General features: G+C 40.3%; 1 protein-coding gene across 1 annotated transcript; it reads left to right on the top strand.

Annotated features, from left to right (window-relative positions):
* The first annotated feature begins 10,370 nt into the window (after positions 1-10,370).
* On the top strand, positions 10,371-20,037 carry LOC139742079 (uncharacterized). The gene is made up of 5 exons (XM_071652643.1): positions 10,371-11,990; positions 14,138-14,290; positions 15,689-15,877; positions 16,697-16,826; positions 19,352-20,037. The coding sequence occupies exons 1-5, from the start codon at positions 10,539-10,541 to the stop codon at positions 20,035-20,037; spliced, it is 2,610 nt and encodes an 869-aa protein (XP_071508744.1). The 5' UTR covers positions 10,371-10,538.
* The last annotated feature ends 324 nt before the right edge of the window (positions 20,038-20,361 follow it).

The raw sequence follows: 20,361 nt of genomic DNA, 5'->3' as shown, positions 1-20,361 counted from the left end.
TGATAGAGGTGTTCATAGTATCTTTATCGCTGCAATTAAGACTTAAGGAAATATATCAGAGAGTTTGTTGAAGTCCACCTGTACGGCACCATTGCAAGTCAAAGGCAAGAATATGAAACACGTATCAAAATATGCCCCTATTCATGAATTTTGACGTAATCTAAATGTTGATTTTGAATTTTGGGTACTTTACTGGAGCGTCAAATCTCTAAATATACATTCTGCAAGCAAGAGCGAGAATAAAAAGGAATGCACCATGTATTATAAAAGCCGGATGTGCGTTGCGGGGAAAATATCACCGAAAAACATAGGCGCCCGTTTACAATGCAGGGGCGGATCTCAATTCCGCGCACGCTCCTTTTCTCTGTTTATTTCTTTTGTTTTAGAAAAAAATGGGGGGGGGGGGGGGGCGGTGCGCCCCCCCCCCCCCCCCCCCACCCCGGGATCCGCAACTGCAATGAACTGCAGGCTTATCAGCAGCTAGAATATTATATATCTTCGATTATAGAGCGTTATTTTGTTGTCCATGCAATGTTTCACTGCACATAATCTATCAATGTGTGGCAAAATGTAAACAGCACCAATCGCACGACATGACAATATAGGCGATTTATACACAACACATACAGGGGCGTCACCAGCTTTTTTTCAAGGGGGTGCGTTTTGACACTAAATGTTTACGAGATTTTTTGGACAGACATTTGGAATATAGGAAGCTCTCAATCCCTAGACTTTTACTGTTTTTTTGAGGGAAACCAAGCGGGGAAAGGGCACCGGCGCGCCGGTAGCTAGGATTTCATCTTGAGGGGGGGGGGGGGGGGGGGGGGGGGTAGTATGCGAGGGAGCGAGCAAGCTAGGGTGGGGGGACGGTGTGGAAGTGCCGGAGAGGGTTGTACCCCTTATGAATGGATTATTGAATGACGGTGTGAAACGACAATTACTCGCAGCGATATCAGGGGAATGGCATCACGACTACATGCGAGCGAGCGGAGCGAGCGAGCTTGAAAATTTTGACATTTTACAGTCCCAAAACTGCCGTTTGTAGCCATATTTTTTTGCTTTGTAAATTAAGGGGGCGCACCGGGCGCAACTGCTGGCAATTACTGGCAGCAACATCAGGTGAATGGCATAATAATCAAATGCGAGTGAGCAAAGAGAGCGAGCTTGGAAATTTTGACATTTTACAGTCCAAAAACTGCCGTTTGTAGCCATATTTTTTCGCTTTGGAAATAAAGGAGGGGTGGGGCGCAACGGGCGCAACTGCCGGTAATTACTGGCAGCAACATCAGGAGAATTACATAACAATAAAATGCGAGCGAGCTTGAAAATTTTGATATTTTACAGTCCAAAAACTGCCGTTTGTAGCCATATTTTTTTGCTTTGGAAATTAAGGGGGGGGGGGCGCACCGGGCGCAACTGCTGGCAATTACTGGCAGCAACATCAGGTGAATGGCATAACAATTAAATGCGAGCGAGCGAAGAGAGCGAGCTTGAAAATTTTGACATTTTACAGTCCAAAAACTGCCGTTGGTAGCCATATTTTTTTTTTGCTTTGGAAATTAAGGGGGGCGCACCGGGCGCAACTGCTGGCAATTACTGGCAGCAACATCAGGTGAATGGCATAATAATCAAATGCGAGTGAGCAAAGAGAGCGAGCTTGGAAATTTTGACATTTTACAGTCCAAAAACTGCCGTTTGTAGCCATATTTTTTCGCTTTGGAAATGAAGAAGGGGTGGGGCGCAACGGGCGCAACTGCCGGTAATTACTGGCAGCAACATCAGGAGAATTGCATAACAATTAAATGCGAGCGAGCGAGCGAGCGAGCTTGAAAATTTTGACATTTTACAGTCCCAAAACTGCCTTTTTTAGCCGTATTTTTTTTGCTTTGGAAATTAAGGGGGCGCACCGGGCGCAACTGCTGGCAATTACTGGCAGCAACATCAGGTGAATGGCATAATAATCAAATGCGAGTGAGCAAAGAGAGCGAGCTTGGAAATTTTGACATTTTACAGTCCAAAAACTGCCGTTTGTAGCCATATTTTTTCGCTTTGGAAATAAAGGAGGGGTGGGGCGCAACGGGCGCAACTGCCGGTAATTACTGGCAGCAACATCAGGAGAATTACATAACAATTAAATGCGAGCGAGCTTGAAAATTTTGATATTTTACAGTCCAAAAACTGCCGTTTGTAGCCATATTTTTTTGCTTTGGAAATTAAGGGGGGGCGCACCGGGCGCAACTGCTGGCAATTACTGGCAGCAACATCAGGTGAATGGCATAACAATTAAATGCGAGCGAGCGAAGAGAGCGAGCTTGAAAATTTTGACATTTTACAGTCCAAAAACTGCCGTTGGTAGCCATATTTTTTTTTGCTTTGGAAATTAAGGAGGGCGCACCGGGCGCAACTGCTGGCAATTACTGGCAGCAACATCAGGTGAATGGCATAATAATCAAATGCGAGTGAGCAAAGAGAGCGAGCTTGGAAATTTTGACATTTTACAGTCCAAAAACTGCCGTTTGTAGCCATATTTTTTCGCTTTGGAAATGAAGAAGGGGTGGGGCGCAACGGGCGCAACTGCCGGTAATTACTGGCAGCAACATCAGGAGAATTGCATAACAATTAAATGCGAGCGAGCGAGCGAGCGAGCTTGAAAATTTTGACATTTTACAGTCCCAAAACTGCCTTTTTTAGCCGTATTTTTTTTGCTTTGGAAATTAAGGGGGCGCACCGGGCGCAACTGCTGGCAATTACTGGCAGCAACATCAGGTGAATGGCATAATAATCAAATGCGAGTGAGCAAAGAGAGCGAGCTTGAAAATTTTGACATTTTACAGTCCAAAAACTGCCGTTTGTAGCCATATTTTTTCGCTTTGGAAATAAAGGAGGGGTGGGGCGCAACGGGCGCAACTGCCGGTAATTACTGGCAGCAACATCAGGAGAATTACATAACAACTAAATGCGAGCGAGCGAGCGAGCGAGCGAGCTTGAAAATTTTGACATTTTACAGTCCAAAAACTTCCGTTTGTAGCCATATTGTTTTGCTTTGGAAATTAAGGGGGGGGGGGGCGCACCGGGCGCAACTGCTGGCAATTACTGGCAGCAACATCAGGTGAATGGCATAACAATTAAATGCGAGCGAGCGAAGAGAGCGAGCTTGAAAATTTTGACATTTTACAGTCCAAAAACTGCCGTTGGTAGCCATATTTTTTTTTTGCTTTGTAAATTAAGGGGGGCGCACCGGGCGCAACTGCTGGCAATTACTGGCAGCAACATCAGGTGAATGGCATAATAATCAAATGCGAGCGAGCAAAGAGAGCGAGCTTGGAAATTTTGACATTTTACAGTCCAAAAACTGCCGTTTGTAGCCATATTTTTTCGCTTTGGAAATGAAGAAGGGGTGGGGCGCAACGGGCGCAACTGCCGGTAATTACTGGCAGCAGCAACATCAGGAGAATTGCATAACAATTAAATGCGAGCGAGCGAGCGAGCGAGCTTGAAAATTTTGACATTTTACAGTCCCAAAACTGCCTTTTTTAGCCGTATTTTTTTTGCTTTGGAAATTAAGGGGGGGCGCACCGGGCGCATCTTACTGCTGGCAATTACTGACAGCAACATCAGGTGAATGGCATAACAATTAAATGCGAGCGAGCGAAGAGAGCGAGCTTGAAAATTTTGACATTTTACAGTCCCAAAACTGCAATTTGGAGCCATATTTTTTCGCTTTGGAAATAAAGGAGGTGGGGGGGGGGGGGGGGCGCACCGGGTGCAACTGCCGGCAATTCCTGGCAGCAACATCAGGAGAATTGCGTATAACAGTTAAATGCGAGCGAGCGAGCGAGCTTGAAAATTTTGACATTTTACAGTAAAAAACAAACAAACTGCCGTTTGTAGCTATATTTCTTCGCTTTAGAATTTAAGGGGGCGCATCGGGCACAACTGCTGGCAAATACTGGCGGCAATATCAGGAGAGCATAATGATTACATTCGAGCGAGCGGAACGAGCGAACTTGAAAATATCACATTTTACAGTCCAAAAACTGCCGTTCTTTTCTTAGCCATATGTTTTTTGCTTTGGAAATTAAGGGGGGAGGGGCACCGGGCGGAACTGCTGGCAATTACTGGCAGCAACATCAGGTGAATTGCATAACGATCAAATGCGAGCGAGCGAAGAGAGCGAGCTTGAAAATTTTACATTTTACAGTCCAAAAACTGCCGTTCTTAGCCATATTTTTTCGCTTTGGAAATTAAGGGGCACGCACCGGGCGCAACTGCCGGCAATTACTGCCAGCAACTTCAGGAGAATGGCATTACGACTAAATGCGAGCGAGAGGAGCGAGCGAGCTTGAAAATTTTGACATTTTACTGTCCAAAAAATGCCGTTTGAAGCTATATTATTTTTTTTTCGCTTTGGAATTTAAAGGGGGAGGAGGGGGGGGGGGGGGGACGCCCGGTGCGCCCGGTGCGCCCATCTCCCTGGATCCGCCACTGGTAGTCAAGGGTGTGGGTTTATGTTCATGATTGGGGGAGGTATGACCAGCGAGGTGGCGTCGAAGTGACCAAGCGGGGAAAGGATGTCCAAAATCTGCACTTTAGAGCATCCCCTAAACTAATTGTGCGTGTTTGTTTGTGTGTGTGTCTTATATGTACATGGAAAAGTTAGGAATTAGCCCAGGTCAAGTCTTTTTATTGGCAATGCAAGAAATTTTTACATAGACTAGTATGTAAAGCAACTCTGCAAAATCAATGATCTAGCTTTGATATAACGAAGCGTAAGGTACAAAGGTGTACATTCTACATCACATTGCGCAACATTGTAGCGACTCTTCGTTCGGATGTACTGAGTACACTGCGCACATCCTGCTTATCAATATGCAGAATGCCAACCAGGAATCACGCTGAATCACAATCTTTTGTCGGGTCCGGGCTTTTTGAACAATGTTTCCCACTATATACCTATCTAATTATGGTTAAAAGAAATCATAGAAAAATATCACCCTTTCATTCGAAAGCAGTTTGCTAACACTTGAGGAATACTATTTCGGTAAGTCTTTTTTTTTACCAGCGGATTGGGAGGGGGGCGCACCCCCTCCCCCCCCCCCCCCCCGCTCCGTAGTTACGCCACTGCTTTTGGGTGAAATAATTGGACAGATTTCTTGAATTCTAAAAAAAAGCAAGAAGATCTTTTCATCGCGGATATTTTGATTATGTGGGATGGGGCAAACGTGTATAAGTGCTCCGTATCGTACGGATTTACAGTACGGTCGATAATAATAGTAAACACTGTAGAATACTAATAGATATGTACAAAATCAGTGCTGCCAGAAACAGGGGTGCGAATTTTCTGTTTTTGTGTGTGTGTGTGTGTGTGTGTGTGTGTGTGTGTGTGTGTGTGTGTCCCTGGTGCAAAATATAAACAAAATTAGAAAAGAGTAATTATTTACCGTCCGCCGTTGAGGTCGCTCGCAGACTGATTTTTTTTTTTTTTTTTTTTTTTTTAAAGGATCTGAAGGGGGGTGCGTTCGCACCCAACGCACCCCCCCTGGTGACGCCCATGCACATATTCTGTGATCGTATGTGGATCATTTGTAATTCCTCATCCAGATCTAACACAATATTTTCAGTGGCATCTAAATAAAAGTAAAACACATTAAAACCATTTAGATCCCGGCTCCTCACACCACGCCACAAATGCATGCTGGGCAATTTGCTGGCGTGAAGAGATAATAAAACTGTTTAGGAAGTAATATTTTCTTTCCTCAAACCCAGTGGGCACTTTTTTTCTTTTTATAAAGCCAAAATGTTTGTCCGTTTGTTTGTTCGTTCGTTCGTAAGTTGTTTATTTGTTTGTCTGTTTGTTTGTTTTATAAGATGCCGCACTCAGCCGTTTGGCCGGTCAGCAAGTACGTACAATACGTTAATGCAAAAACAATGATGATTCAATCATAATTACATATAACACTAATATGATATAATGAAACAAAAGGATAACAAATTCTCAAACCCAACAAACAAACAAACAAACAAACAAACAAACAAAACATTTTTTTTTCATTTTTTCCCTCACTGGGATATTTATTATTCTCTTTCATCTATACACATATTACAACATATTTCAAATAACATCATGCTTTTTTTTTTCGAATTCAATACAATATACATCAAGAAAAAATGTGTCTAAAAAGACACCATTTTTTCTGAAACACTTGCAACTTATGATTATTTCTTGCGATAAATTTCTCTCTATCATAATATTCCCTTATACTATATTTACATAAATCAAAACGAGGTATTATTTTTCTTATTTTACAAACATAAATTTCATATCTCACAAGCATGGTAATACAATTCAATGCCGAATTGTTAATACCCCCAAAACCAAATAATTTATTTTCCGTCGTAAATGTTATTTCTAACCCCGTGTTAATATTAATCCATTCTCTTACTTCAACCCACAATCTATCAACATATTGACACTCACTAAAAAAAATGTATTAAAGTCTCAACATTCACATTACAGAATGAACATTCACTTCTTTCAACCAATCCAATTCTATTCAACATCTTATTTGTATATAAAATTCTATTTACTATTTTAAACTGAAACCATTGTAAACTAACATCTTCCGTGCTCTTAAACGGGGCCAACGAAAAAGATTGCCATTTCTTTTCTTCAAGTTGTATCAATTGTCGCCATTTTAAAAATCCTTTACATTGATATACATTATTTCTATTCTTTAACAAAACAGCATAAATATGTGAACATCCTTTAGAATGTTTTATAACCAATTGTAAAATATCAGGTATAATTGGTTGACAAAACTTTTCCATATTATTCATATTTCTATCACAACCTGCTTTTCTAACCGCATGACATATTCCAAAATAATCTAAAAAATTAACGTCAACATCATATTTCCTCTTAAAGGCAGTAAATGATAATACATTTCCTTCTTCATCTAACAAATCATTAACAAAACGAATTCCTTTTTGATACCACTTTCGTTTAAAAACCGACGCATGTCCTATAGTAATCTTATTATTTTTCCACAAAGGTTGACACTGAAAATTATTACAATAAACCGAAAGTAATTCGCCGTAAGCTGTGAATACTTCTTTCCAAAAGGGATTACACGTATGTGAGGCTTGTTCAAAGAAAAAATCATTTCCGAGACTCAAACAAAACAAAAACAAAAACAAACAAAAACAAAAACAAACAAACACAAACAAAAACAAACAAAACATCGCACAACACAAATGTCTTCTTTCAGCCTGTCTTTGCCGAAGTGTGTTTGACAGCGGCCGGTGTATTCATTGTTTCAGTGCCACATGACTTGTGGTTTCTTTATTTTCACGTATTGGCACTCTATGATCCCGAAAGTATGACATAATATGGAAGATGACATCATTTTCAAAAGGATAATGATAGCCCTAAATAGACAAATGTGTGTGTGAGGATGCGGGGGGGGGGGGGGGGGGAGGGCAGTTTATCAGCTTATTCTTCCGGGGGTAAACTTTTTATTGGCTGACTGACAGCGAGCTGACCGTAGAGGGAGAGAGAGAATAGCTTTTCTGGTGTCACTTCGGGTACGTAAAAAAAGTGATGGCCAAAGCGATTAAACCCTACGTGATGTATGTAACATGAAAAAAAAAAAAAAAAAAAAAATGACGTTGAGCCGACCCTGCCGTGACTTTAGAATTCCCTCAATTTTCCCACTAGATAACACCAAAACAATTCATCAGCAATGTTTATAGGTTTTGCGCTTTATAAATTGATTATTATTATCATATTAACATTATTTTGTTGGTATCTGCTATAGAGTCTACACAGGGCTGGCGGAGCGTTTTCAAAAGTGTGGGGGCACTTCCGGGTTTCATGAGGTAACAAGCAAAAAAAAAAAAAAAAAAAAAAAAAAAAGGCATTCAGCACAACTTCTGGTACACGTGCCACTTCCGGGTTAATTCTTCAGCTAACAAATTTGACAAGTAAAAAAAAAAAGGTCTTCAGCGTAAAAACTACTTACGTACTTCCGGGGTTAAAAAAAAAAAAAAAGTGGGGGGGGGGCAAAGTGATGACACCTTATATGTATTCCTTTGCATGGCGCAAATAAAAGTGGGGGGACTGAGCCCCCCCCCCTCCCTCGGTTCCGCCGGCCATGCTACACGCATTGCACAAAATAAATGACACAAGATAGTCACTAGCCGGGTTCACACGTATATACAAAATAGTGGGATGACGATCGCGATGCAAATCTCGAGATTTGTATTGTATGCCGCTAATTGGTGTACGTGTGAACCCGGCTTATGGGTCTATTAAACCGCGCCAATGCGTCCATCCCTTAGCCAGGCCCCCATGCCCACCGGACGTCTGGTGTTGAGATTGGTGCCTACAAAACTCCCGGCTAACGATAAGGTGAGTTAAGACATAGACACGATTGATGTAGCGGAAAGGATGTCCATTATTTCGCGCGGCTTCTTTCGTAACAATATTACGATATAATCACTCTACTGTTCGGTCTCGTTCGTCCAATGAATCCTTTTTAGAAACTTGTTTACATCCGCCGAGGCCGAGACACTTGCTTTGCATTGTCCCACTAATATAATTTGGTGTGCTGTTTCAGAGCGATTCAGCAGGGTCAGGCTTAACTGGCTGCTGGCAGGGAATGTAATTTAGGAATAGGATAATTATCACTTTTTTAGGGCATGATTTTTTTTTTTTTTTTTTGGGGGGGGGGGGGGGAATGGGATTAGCACAGGCTATTGGAAGGAGAGGAGCAGAACCAACCCATAGATTCGAATACCCTTATCAGAGCAGAGGGATGTACCGGTACTCATCGGAAGAAGAAGAATACCGGTAGGGTACGGAACAAGCGAACATGCTGTCCTACGACGGCTACAGACTAAATTTACACACAGCCTAACGAGTAACGTGTAACTGTAACTTAAGACTAAGAGTAAATTTTACTTAAATTTAGTTGAGATTCTACCAATGTCTACAGGCTACTACAAGCATCATTGGCAATTCTAGAAAAGTATTTATTATTAGAAATGAAATCAATTATTTAAAAGTACAGGTAGGCTAAGTAAAAAAGGGATGTCATCAATATGCCTTGAATTGTGTGAGGCCAATATTTCGCTTTACACTCCACACTGGTTAGGCCCTATGTACCTATATTTTTTGTTATTATCAATGTTTACATGTAGGCCTATATCTAGACTAGGGTCTATTAAATTGATATTGTAAATTTACTAGCTATTATATGTCAGCCTTCACTCAGCCCTTGCCCTTCACAATATTTAATTGTATTTTCAGCATTATGGGATATACAAAGCAACAGTACTAAACTAGGTCTAACCGTTACATATATTCTTCTGTCTTTTTAACAATACAAAACCTGCATACCACATTGTTCTAATCATTTATAATATTTACAGGGATTTCATAGTTTTGGTTGAGACCTAACTTCAGGTTTGTAACTTTTTTTTTTGGTGAGATTATGAGAAACCGACGATCGATCCCTCTCCAGAAAAAAAAAAATCACTGTTGGACCAGTAACTTTTTTTCAGGAACAGATCTTAAAAAACAAACAAACAAACAAACAAAAAAACAACAACAGGGTACCTGTGGTCCAGGTACCTACTGGTCCGACAGCCAGGCCAGACCAGTAGAAAAAATGGGTTATTGTGCAGCCCTGCTTTATGAAATATGAAAGATCATGTAATTCCAAGAGAGATTTAACATGATTGTTGATGAGAATTGGTTTTGAAATGCCTGAGATATCTAAAACGGAGAAATTCGAATATTTGGTGGAACCCACCTTTAAAGGATGCTTTGTTTTACTTTGTATTTTGATGTCTCAGCCATTTCCAATCTGATGTTTAACTAATAAAACTTTGAATTCCTCTTAGAATGGCATACTCTGTATTATTTCATAAACTTGTGGTTTCTTGGTATCTTGTAAAAAGTTAAAATCCCAATCTTGATCTCCACCAATACTACAGCATACTGTTAAAGTATATACATACCAGGTACTACATAGTCATGAAAAAGTGTTCTTGTACTTTCTGTAATGCCATTGTGAAGGGTGAAATATTGTTTATTGTGATGATATTGAAAATGCAAGTATTGTGAGTTTTTGAAAAATATATATGTAGCTTGGTTTGTATATGTTCACATATTTACATGCCATGTTTGTGTGCTTATTCCTTAATAGAAAATAACGATGGAGACCCATCTAAGAATACTGCTGGGCATGTGTCGCCTCTGTGGAAAGATGAACTCAAGGACGCTTCATGACAAACACAACCTTTCAAAACTCATCCAAGATGCTGTGTCCATAAACATAGCAGAAGATGACTGGCGACACCCACCCTCGGTGTGTGACAGCTGCAAATCAAAATTGAAAAGGTGGAGGTTCTATAAAAACAAAAAGATAAAGAAGGAAGTAAACATAGACCTCTTTGCTTTTCAGCTGCATGGACAAGATTGCGTCATATGTCTCAATGCAGAAAACGTTGAAAATCACTCATGGAAGGTCTTCATGAGAAATTTTGCGGAGGAAAATGGTTACTATGTGAAAGAGGGACGCAATGGAAGGACAATCATTGTGCGGATCGATGACGATGGGAACACGTCAGTGTGTGTTATTGTTGAGAAAAGTGGTCAGTGGACAGTAAAAGTGCATGGGAGAGAAGTTGGCAATGATGTTTTTCCTGAAATTCCTCCGTCTTTCCAGAGCGGGGAGGCTTTCGAGCAATTTCTTCTCACCCTTGATTCCCTCAACATATGTCCGGGTAACCCAGAATACGTCGTGCCTCCCCATCTGCTAGTAAACCATCCAGTATACCTACACTACTCCTCCTCTGCAACCACCATCAGACACAATAACTGTCCCCTTCTCACCAACGAATCTCCAAGGTGTTTCAGATGCCGGATACATCGATCAAGCATAGCAAAGGTGCTGCGCTGCCTACAGGCGGACTGCTCTGTGTCTCCAAATTCTGCTTACAGCTGCATGTCCCAGCAGAGGCTTTCAGAAAACCTTCAAACGTCAAAGGCCACGGCATGCAAAGATGCAAAATTGGAGGCTGAGATTGCCAAAATGTTTGAAGAAGAATCTCAATCTCTGAGCATGGAAGAGAATACATCATTTTCCACCGTATTCATGCAAGCGACATGTGAAGTCCCTGACCAATTTGAAGAAGGAACCAGAATGAAGATTCTTTGGGACCAACAACTGACGTCTATTCAGAATCATCCGAATGCCACAAGATGGCATCCAGCTATTCTGCGATTATGCATCGCCCTACAAGCCCAGTCTCCTTCATCTCATGAACTGTTCAGAAAATCTGGTTTGCTCGCACTTCCGCACCAACAAACACTCAAGCAATATACCAACTTCACGATGGATAAATCTGGCTTCAAACTCGACAATCTACGACGCATCATCTCTGACATTGGTCTCAGTAAACAGGAAGATCACAAGAGAAATATCGTCTTGTCATTTGATGAGATGAAAGTAGGCAAGGGACTTGTGTATTCACGCTCCTCTGAGAGCATCATTGGCTTCACTACCTTGGGCAGTTTGTCGGAAGAGTTTGACCGTTACGCCAGGATGTGCGAGGGAGAGAAACGAGACAGCCCCGGCCACGTCCTTGCTCTGATGATCAGGGCTCTTTCTGACTCTTACAAAGCAACAATAGCACACTTTGAAACATCTGGTAGCACCCATAATCAACTCGCCTGCATAGTGAATAGCGCCATTGAGGTTCTTGAGCTCTCGGGTTTCCATGTACGGGCCCTTGTTTCGGATGGGGCACCTCGGAGTCGCAAATTTTACAACATGATGAGGAAAGACCCTGCAGATGTATCATTCCCCAATCGCTTCAGTGGACGCCCAATCTACCTGCTCACTGATGCACCTCACCTGCTGAAAGCTTGCAGAAACGATCTGGAAAATTCTGGGTACCACAGGAACAACCGGCATATGATGGTAATCTTTGAATTTCCATTGGCTTGTGTATATCAATCCCAAGTTTTTCAGTTCTAAAGTGAAATCTGAATTCTCCCTATCGCATATAGCTCTCTGAATCTGAACGCGTGTGGCGCTCTAATTTTTTTACCTTTAAAACTTGGGACAGTAACTTCTGGTTTCATGCGTGCGAGCTAGCTCGATGCGCTACCGGCGAACATTTTTTTCCGTACATGGAAACGCTATGGGATATTATTCATCGTGCATCGTGATTGTCAGCCAAGGCAGCCGGCGCCGCGGCATGGCAAGCATGGTTCAAAGAAAATGCAGTCGACCGTGGAGAGCAGGTACACGCGCAGAGAGTAGGCCCATAGCGTTTCCATGTACGGAAAAAATATTTGTGGCCCGTGCATGTGATCCACCTCTACTGCTTGGAGCACGGATATTTGTCAAGTTTTTCCTTTTAGCATCATCAGAAGGACACTCTGCTGCCTCACAGAAAAACCCCATGGTGTAATGGATAGTTATATTCAAGAAATAAACAAACTAAAGTCGAAACAATATATTTCTTTGGATCCAAAACAAAGCTTGTAAGTTCGCCTATAGAAAAGCACACACGCAAATCAATAACCGGAAGTTACTGTCCCAGCCTAAGAGGTGCGATATCAGAGGTATCGAACGATATCACTTGATATCGCCTTGATATCGGCTATATATGCGATATGGAGAATTCATCAAAATGTGTAAAGAATAGAATAATGTGTTACTGCCATTTATATACACCATTGATGCCTTATCTCTTGCCTATGATGAGATAAAGCATGTAAATTGATAGAGTCTCTGCAAAATCAGTGTGAAAGTGTGAAAATGTTTATTGAATTAAAGAAAATTAGGAATTTCTTGGGGATTTGAGATGTGAAGTTTATTTGTACTTCACCTCCTATCTACATGCATCATTGAAAGGTCCTGTTTACCTTTGGGAGCAGGACTTGATTTAAACGATGTCCAAGATTTGATCATTTGATACATATGTGTAGAGCTGTCCTTTGTATCACATAACATATGTACTACCATATCAAAATTTTGCAATAAATCCTAAAAGAAAAAAGAAATATCACTCTTTTTCCTCAATATACAGTAACTATAGATTGTTTAGTCTTGAAATGTTTTTATTGTAACTATTGTTCACATTTTGTATTATGTAACAATATTTATATCGATTTCACTGATTCAGTTTTTTACGTTGGTTGTTTCTACCCCTGACTCTCATTTTAAAACTATTTCTAAGCACTTATGGTGGGTTTTTATTTCATTTGCATAAATGGTAAATAATGCCTTTAACCATCTTTCCATTCTGATTATAGAATTTCAATCCAAGATCTGCACTGTATGCTTTTTCAATATGTTTGTTTTATGTATGCTCCCCCAAGAAGTATAAATGTGACCCTGCACATCAAAACAAACAAAAAGTCACCAGACAGGAATTTTTAGTTAAGACCATATTCTGAAAGAGCAGACTTTAAGCTTTAAAATGATGTATAACTCAAATCAAATGGACTCACCTAACCTATCTAAATATTGGAAAGAAAGCACAAACTCAGGAAATGTGTGAACTGAGAAAAGAGGCTCTGAAGTACAATGTCTATTCAAGCGCTTAATCTTTACCAAACCGTGCTGGCTGTGCGATGAATGGGACAAAAAACAGGAAGTAAACCACCAGAGTAACAACAATGAAGGGATTATCAGATTAAACTGAAATTAAGCATGCCTCATACACATTCTGTCCATAATTAATGCCAACTTTCAAAGCAGTAGCACTATCCTTTCAAAAGTTATTAGAGTTGAAATGAAGAGTGTGGACAAGGTTTTTCAGAAATGAAAAAGGGATTCTAAAGAAACACCTAATCACACTATTCTACCAAAAATGTTCAAGATGAACTGCTAAAAAAACACACTTTCCCGCCCGTTTTATGATACCAAATTTTAGCATAATGTAAAAGAAGATCCGCTCTTTCAGAAAATGTGAAAAAGTCAAGTTTGGCTAGGTTGACCCATTTCACTTATTTTCAGTCCTCACGCAGAATCAGTGTGTGCGACTTTATGTTCGTTTTGAGGTGCACGGTCACAAATAATTTTCATAAGTTTCCGTTTTCAATATTGCGTATTAGTTCAGAGGATTAGATGTCTCCTGGAAGCACATAATTGATGCGTACCACTGGGACCTTCAGCAGTGCACTTTCTTGAGGACGCTGCATCATATCACGGAGGAACACATACATCTTACTCCAAGTCATCGAGTAGATGTCAAATTAGCTGCTCAGGTAAATCAGGGATGCCAAGTTTTTATGAGTGAGATTTTCATAACTCAGCTTCTTGGCGCGCAAATGTGCGTGCGAGCGAGGGTGTGGGAGGGGTTTTTCCCCCCTTGTACCTCCCACTGTAAGGAGATTTTCCAATTTTTAGCTCTAAATGGTGCGATCAGGTTACTTATTTTGAAAGACAAAAGAGAAATATACCTTTAATTGCAATTATATTCCACATACTAAGAATCTTGCTATAGGATTGGTCAAGAACTGATCAAGTGATAAAGCGTAGTTTTGCCCATCACATCACCTGAGAAGAACTAGGTCACTTGATAGTACACAGTGCAACGTACTTTCCCTTCAGTGTCGCGCGATGTGCGCAGCAAATTCATTGTTTTGTCATCTATAAAGACAGCTGTTTGTTTTGCTGATCTCTGGCAGTCCATACAGTCTTAACGCGAGATGAGTACGCGCGAAATAAAAGTGCATTGCACTGTGGACTATCATTTAACTAGGTCATTTGATAGTACACAGTGCAACGCACTTTCACTTCAGTGCCGAGCGGTGCGCGTAGCAAATTCATTGTTTTGTCATTTACGCGCACGCGTAGCCTAAGCCCTAAGGATACCTAAAGACAGCTAAAACTGTTTCAGATGTGGAATAAAATGGGAATTTCTAGGACCCTTGATGTGGAATATAAAGCAAATAATCAACTTTTAGTTTCCGGCAATGAGACAAACTATCACTTCCTCGGCGATCTGAATGTGTACGCTATCTTTCCGAAGCGCAGCTGAGGAAAGATAGCGTAGATAGCTACATCCAGCTACATCCAGATCGGAAAGATAGCTACATCCAGATCGCCTCGGAAGTGATAGTTTGTCCCATCACCTTCACCAACGTTGATTATTTGCTTACTATCACTTTCATCTTTTGAGCTATGCTCCTTATTATAGGCTCAAGTTGCAGACTTCGCCCAATGCGTGAAAAAAATGGGTGCCATGCATGAGATCGTGAGATGGCCCCTATATGCTTGAGTCTCACGCAGAACAATGCGTGAGACTTGGTAGCTCTGGGTAAATTCTTCTTGCTGTGAAATTGCAGACGCATGGATGGAATGGCGGGGGGGGGGGGGGGGGCAGTTTGTACTTTGTGCTTATTACTTTTTTAGCATAGTAAATATTTTCAGATACTGTGCACTTGGCCAGTATTTTTACCATTGTGATGGAATATGCAAATGGACAACATGCCCCATGGGAGCCTTTAAAGCTACTCCCACCTTCCAAGTTTGCAATGTTCTTAGATAGTAGCCCGCCAGAATGTGTAGAAGGTGAATTTGCAAAACGCAGTTGAGCACAAGACTCCCAGGTCCCTGTTTTTATCAGAATCGCTCCTGTGTGTTTTGATGGTCAAATCCAGGTTTTGAGTCTCAAAATGGCAAATGCCTTGAAAAGCCAAGGTCACCCTGAAACGGCCAGCACTGCGCTGTTCATCAGATACATCAACACCTTCTTCGACTGCATGAATGTGTCGCAGGTCAACAGCGGGAAGCGGCGCCGGAACGCCGCGCTTCGTCCATACACAGATGTATCAGACTGGAGATTCACAGTAAGTTCAATACATCACTTATGAGCAGTGAGGCTGAGATTAAAGGCACTGTTTACCTTTGGGAGCAGTGATTTAAGAAATGTTTGAGTTATCACATATGATGCATACGCGTAGGTCAGTTTTATCACAAAACACCCTACCATATAAAAATTTTGCAATAAAGCCTGAAACAAACGGAGATATCACTACAATTCTCACTATAAAACCATACCTCCAGACAGTTTAGTCTGGAAACAATTTTGTTATGAATATTGTACACATTCTGTGTATTTAACAAACTTAACATTGCATATATATGCTGATTAACTTTTTTGTACTGGTTGTTTCTATCCCTAACTCACATTTCAGAACTATTTTGAAGCACTAAAGCTGGGTTTTTATTTCATCTTGCAAATGGTAAACAATGCCTTTAATAAGGGGATAGATTCTTCCATGAAGTCAGTTTATATATTAGGATATGGGAGAATCTCTAGGATTTTTTTCTCTCTCTCTCTTGTGCCATGCATGGGCGGGGGGGGGGGGGGGGGGGGGGGGTTGAGGTGTGTCATAGGGCTGGATGATGTAACTATATATCTTATTACACATTTTTATGAACATTTTTGTATTTTCATTTGAACATATGAACATTTACACATTTTTTTGCAAATATGCAAAACTTTCATGTGATTGTGTTATAAAGCAGACGAGAAGATTTTCTTTTTAATGCAATTAGAATAAAATATTTTAGGGCTAGGATGCAAAGGATGCAAACTGCTTGTCTCTTTTGATAACCTATTATTTTTTAGTCATGGAGTTTGTTTGTCTGTCTTTATTTTGCAGTGGCTGGAGGAGGACTTCCTGTCATTCTTGGAAGAATGGGAGACAGAGAGCCAGTTGAAATGGCTCACTGATGACGACAAAGACAAATTTTGTTTGAGCAAGCCGACGCTGAAAGAGCTGATGTCCACAGGTACTCTAAATACAGAAAGTTTTGCGGCACATATAATTTTCTTGAATCTTGTACTACTTTTGGCTAGAGAAACTTTCTAAAACTTTCCAAAAGTTACACATTTTACCAAACATCAAGGTCACCTCAAAGTCAAAGGTCACAGGCAGGGATCAATGAACTTTAGGGCCCAACGTTAATAAAGGAATGGTACAGTATTGGAGGAGATGAAAATTGGGCTCTTAACTTTTTGCAAGATACCAGGAAAACACTTATAATACAGTACATAGCACACCATTTTAAAAGGAATTCAAAGTGTATTTGATGAAAATTGGGTTTGGGGTGACTGAAACATCCAAAAACAAAGTAAAACAATTAAAGCAATGATAATATGATAAAGTGTGGGTCCCACACTTTATCAGAATTGCTCTGCTTTGGATATTTCAGTCATTTCAAAACCAATTTTTATCAAATAAACATTAAATTCCTCATAGAAAATACATGCTCTTTCATATTTCATAAGAGGTTTCTCATTATCTCACCGAAAAATGTTAGAAACCTGAAATTAGATCTTAACCGCAACTATATGATCCCTTTATCAAAGTTTTTACGACACGTTTCAATTATAGCTCATAACTTTTGAGGAATATGTCGATTTGAGATCAAAACTGGATGGTAGGTGTCCCTTGGGGAGTTGAAGGTCACCACAAGGTCAAAAGTCACAGACAGGGGTCAACAAACTATTAGAGCACCAATGTTAAGTTTTTACGATGCATTTTGATTATGGCTCAAAACTTTTGATCCATAATATGTCTGTTTGTGACCAAACTTAGATGGTAGATGTCCCTTGGGGAGTTGAAAGCCACCACAAGGCCAAAGATCACAGACAGGGGTCAACAAACTTTAGGGCCCAAAGTTAAGTTTTTACGTCACGTTTCGGTTATGGCTCGAAACTTTTGATTCCTATGTCTGCTTGTGACCAAACTTGGATGGCAGATGTCCCTTGGGGAGTTGAAGGTCATCACAAGGTCAAAGGTCACAGACAAGGGTCAATGAACGGGCGAGACACATTTTGGCACTCTCCTTGTTTTTATATCTCAGCCACTTCAGCCGCTGCAAATCTAACCTAGCAAAGTGGGGGTATAGTGAGAATGATGACACCACCTGCCTGTGTGGAGAGGGCAGACTATGCAACATCTCCTTGTCTGTCCACTTCTACCAGAGCCTTGCACAAAAGAGCATCTGGCAGCTCTATCGCCCTGTGCCAGGCAGTGCATCCAACGTTGGATTGGACGAATCTAACGTTCCATTCTGCGTAGTGACTCGAGAAGAAGAAGAAGCCACTTCTGAATCAATTTTCATTAGATAAACTTTGAATTAATTTGACTAATGTATGCTCTCTAATATTTGAGAAATTGTTTCTAATTGGCTTAAAAAAAAGATGAATTCAGAACCTCCAATCTCAATCAAAACTATACCATCCCTCAAATGGCAGAATTCACAGGCATGAAATTGTGTTACACTGTATTAAACTTTATAAATGCATAATTATGTACTTTATTATTATTATTATTATTATTAGTAGTAGTATTTATTTGCTCATTTATTTATTTATTTATTTATTTATTTAATTATTTATCTATTTTTGGTGTGATCATTACTGAGAATTAGTTTATAGCTTCTTTTAAAAGAGAAATGTTGATTTTTTTTGTCAAATCTTTTAATAGTTATTCATCCAATGGGCAATTCCGCAGTTAGGGGGACATGACACGGATAAAAGAAATGTGCCTCTTTATCTTACTCTTTAATTTAGGTATCAACTAATGCCATGGATGTTCGCCGATCACTAAGGTCTTTCAAATTCAGTCGATTTTATTTTTCATATTTATTGATTTTGCGAGATCTAAAACCATATTTTAAAATGTGCATGTGGGACTGGGGATGCTGAAATTCACTTAAATGCAAATTACAGTGGGTTGCTTTGAAAAATTTTCTTCAAATTTTTGCTATAAGATATAAGATGAATACATTTAGATACTCCAGAAGTCATGTGACATTTTGTCAATTACAAAAGGGTGAAATGACTTGCGGAATTACTCTGGACAAATGTAACGTTACTAACCATGCATTTGAGGGTCTAGCTAATAAATTATCAGTCGAACTGCTAAAATATTTGTGTGAACATTTGTCATGATGCAATAATTGAAATTAATGCAACACTTTGTTTGAAGTAACTTGCAATTTTGCACACTTTTTGTGACAAGACATTGATTTTTTTTTTTGTCATGTCCTTTTTTCGTAACGTTACTAACCAGCCCTTTTAGTTGCCATAGCAATTCTATTATTTATTAGATTGTATTCATTCTTTTCTATATCATAAACCTGGGAAGGATGAACATGTTTTTAACATGATTTTGACTTGAAATGAATAAATGGTAATTTAGTAGTAAAAATAAATATCTAAATTTCTTTAAATGTAACGTTACTAACTGTGGAATTGCCCTAATGATAATTTGCTGTTTGAAAATTCTTGCTTCTTTATTTTCCAGTCAAGGCATTTGTTCAGCTGATGAGAGAACTTCTATCAGAACCTGGCGTCAGATGCATACTCAGCGAGAAGTTTTCCAAAGATCCCCTTGAGGACTTCTCAGAGCAAAGAGATGATGGTGACAGAGATGATGGTGATGGACATGATGGTGACAAGCATGATGACCCAACTGTAAGTCAGTTAGGGTATAATCCCATCATTCTCAAGGTTGAGGAGGAGTCTGTCGTTGGTGATGGTGACGGACACGATGACCCGACTGTAAGTCAGTTAGGGTATAATCCCATAATTCTCGAGGTTGAGGAGGAGTCTGCTGTTGGTGATGGTGACGGACACGATGACCCGACTGTAAGTCAGTTAGGGTATAATCCCACCATTCTCAAGGTTGAGGAGGAGTCTGCTGTTGGTGACGGTGACAGACACGATGACCCGACTGTAAGTCAGTTAGGGTATAATCCCACCATTCTCAAGGTTGAGGAGGAGTCTGCTGTTGGTGACGGTGACGGACACGATGACCCGACTGTAAGTCAGTTAGGGTATAATCCCAACACACTCAAGGTTGAGGAGGGGTCTGCTGTCGAGTCATCTGACCAATGTAATGTCACATCGGGGTCATCTCTGTCGACTTCACGTGATTCTACACCACCACCAGTAAAACGTGTCTGCAAGGAAGAACCACAGAGTCCCTAGGTAGCCAATTCATGGTGTGCTAATGTTTGATTAAAGAGTCGAGCTAATCCTCTGAAAAAAAGTTGGATTTTTTCTTTGCCAAATACAAACTCTGTATTACCATGATGAAAAGACATGAGCAATAGACAGTTCGTATGTGTGTATTGTACAAGTATTAAACTGGATGAAAAGACATGATAAGTAGTAGAAAGTTTGAATGAAGAGGACTGAATACAATTTTCCTAATATTATATGGCAATATTTTATTAGCTCTGTAGCCATATTCTGGTATTTTTAACCTAGATTGGACAAAGAGAGTGCTGTAAGATGGTAATAAGATGGTCT

The sequence above is a fragment of the Diadema antillarum genome, unplaced genomic scaffold (assembly GCF_040938485.1).
Source record: "Diadema antillarum isolate AM-2024a unplaced genomic scaffold, OU_Dant_1.0 seq00000979_RagTag, whole genome shotgun sequence".
NCBI lineage: Eukaryota > Metazoa > Echinodermata > Echinoidea > Diadematoida > Diadematidae > Diadema > Diadema antillarum.
Note: the sequence above shows the minus strand (reverse complement) of the source record. Positions and strands in the feature narration are given on the sequence as shown.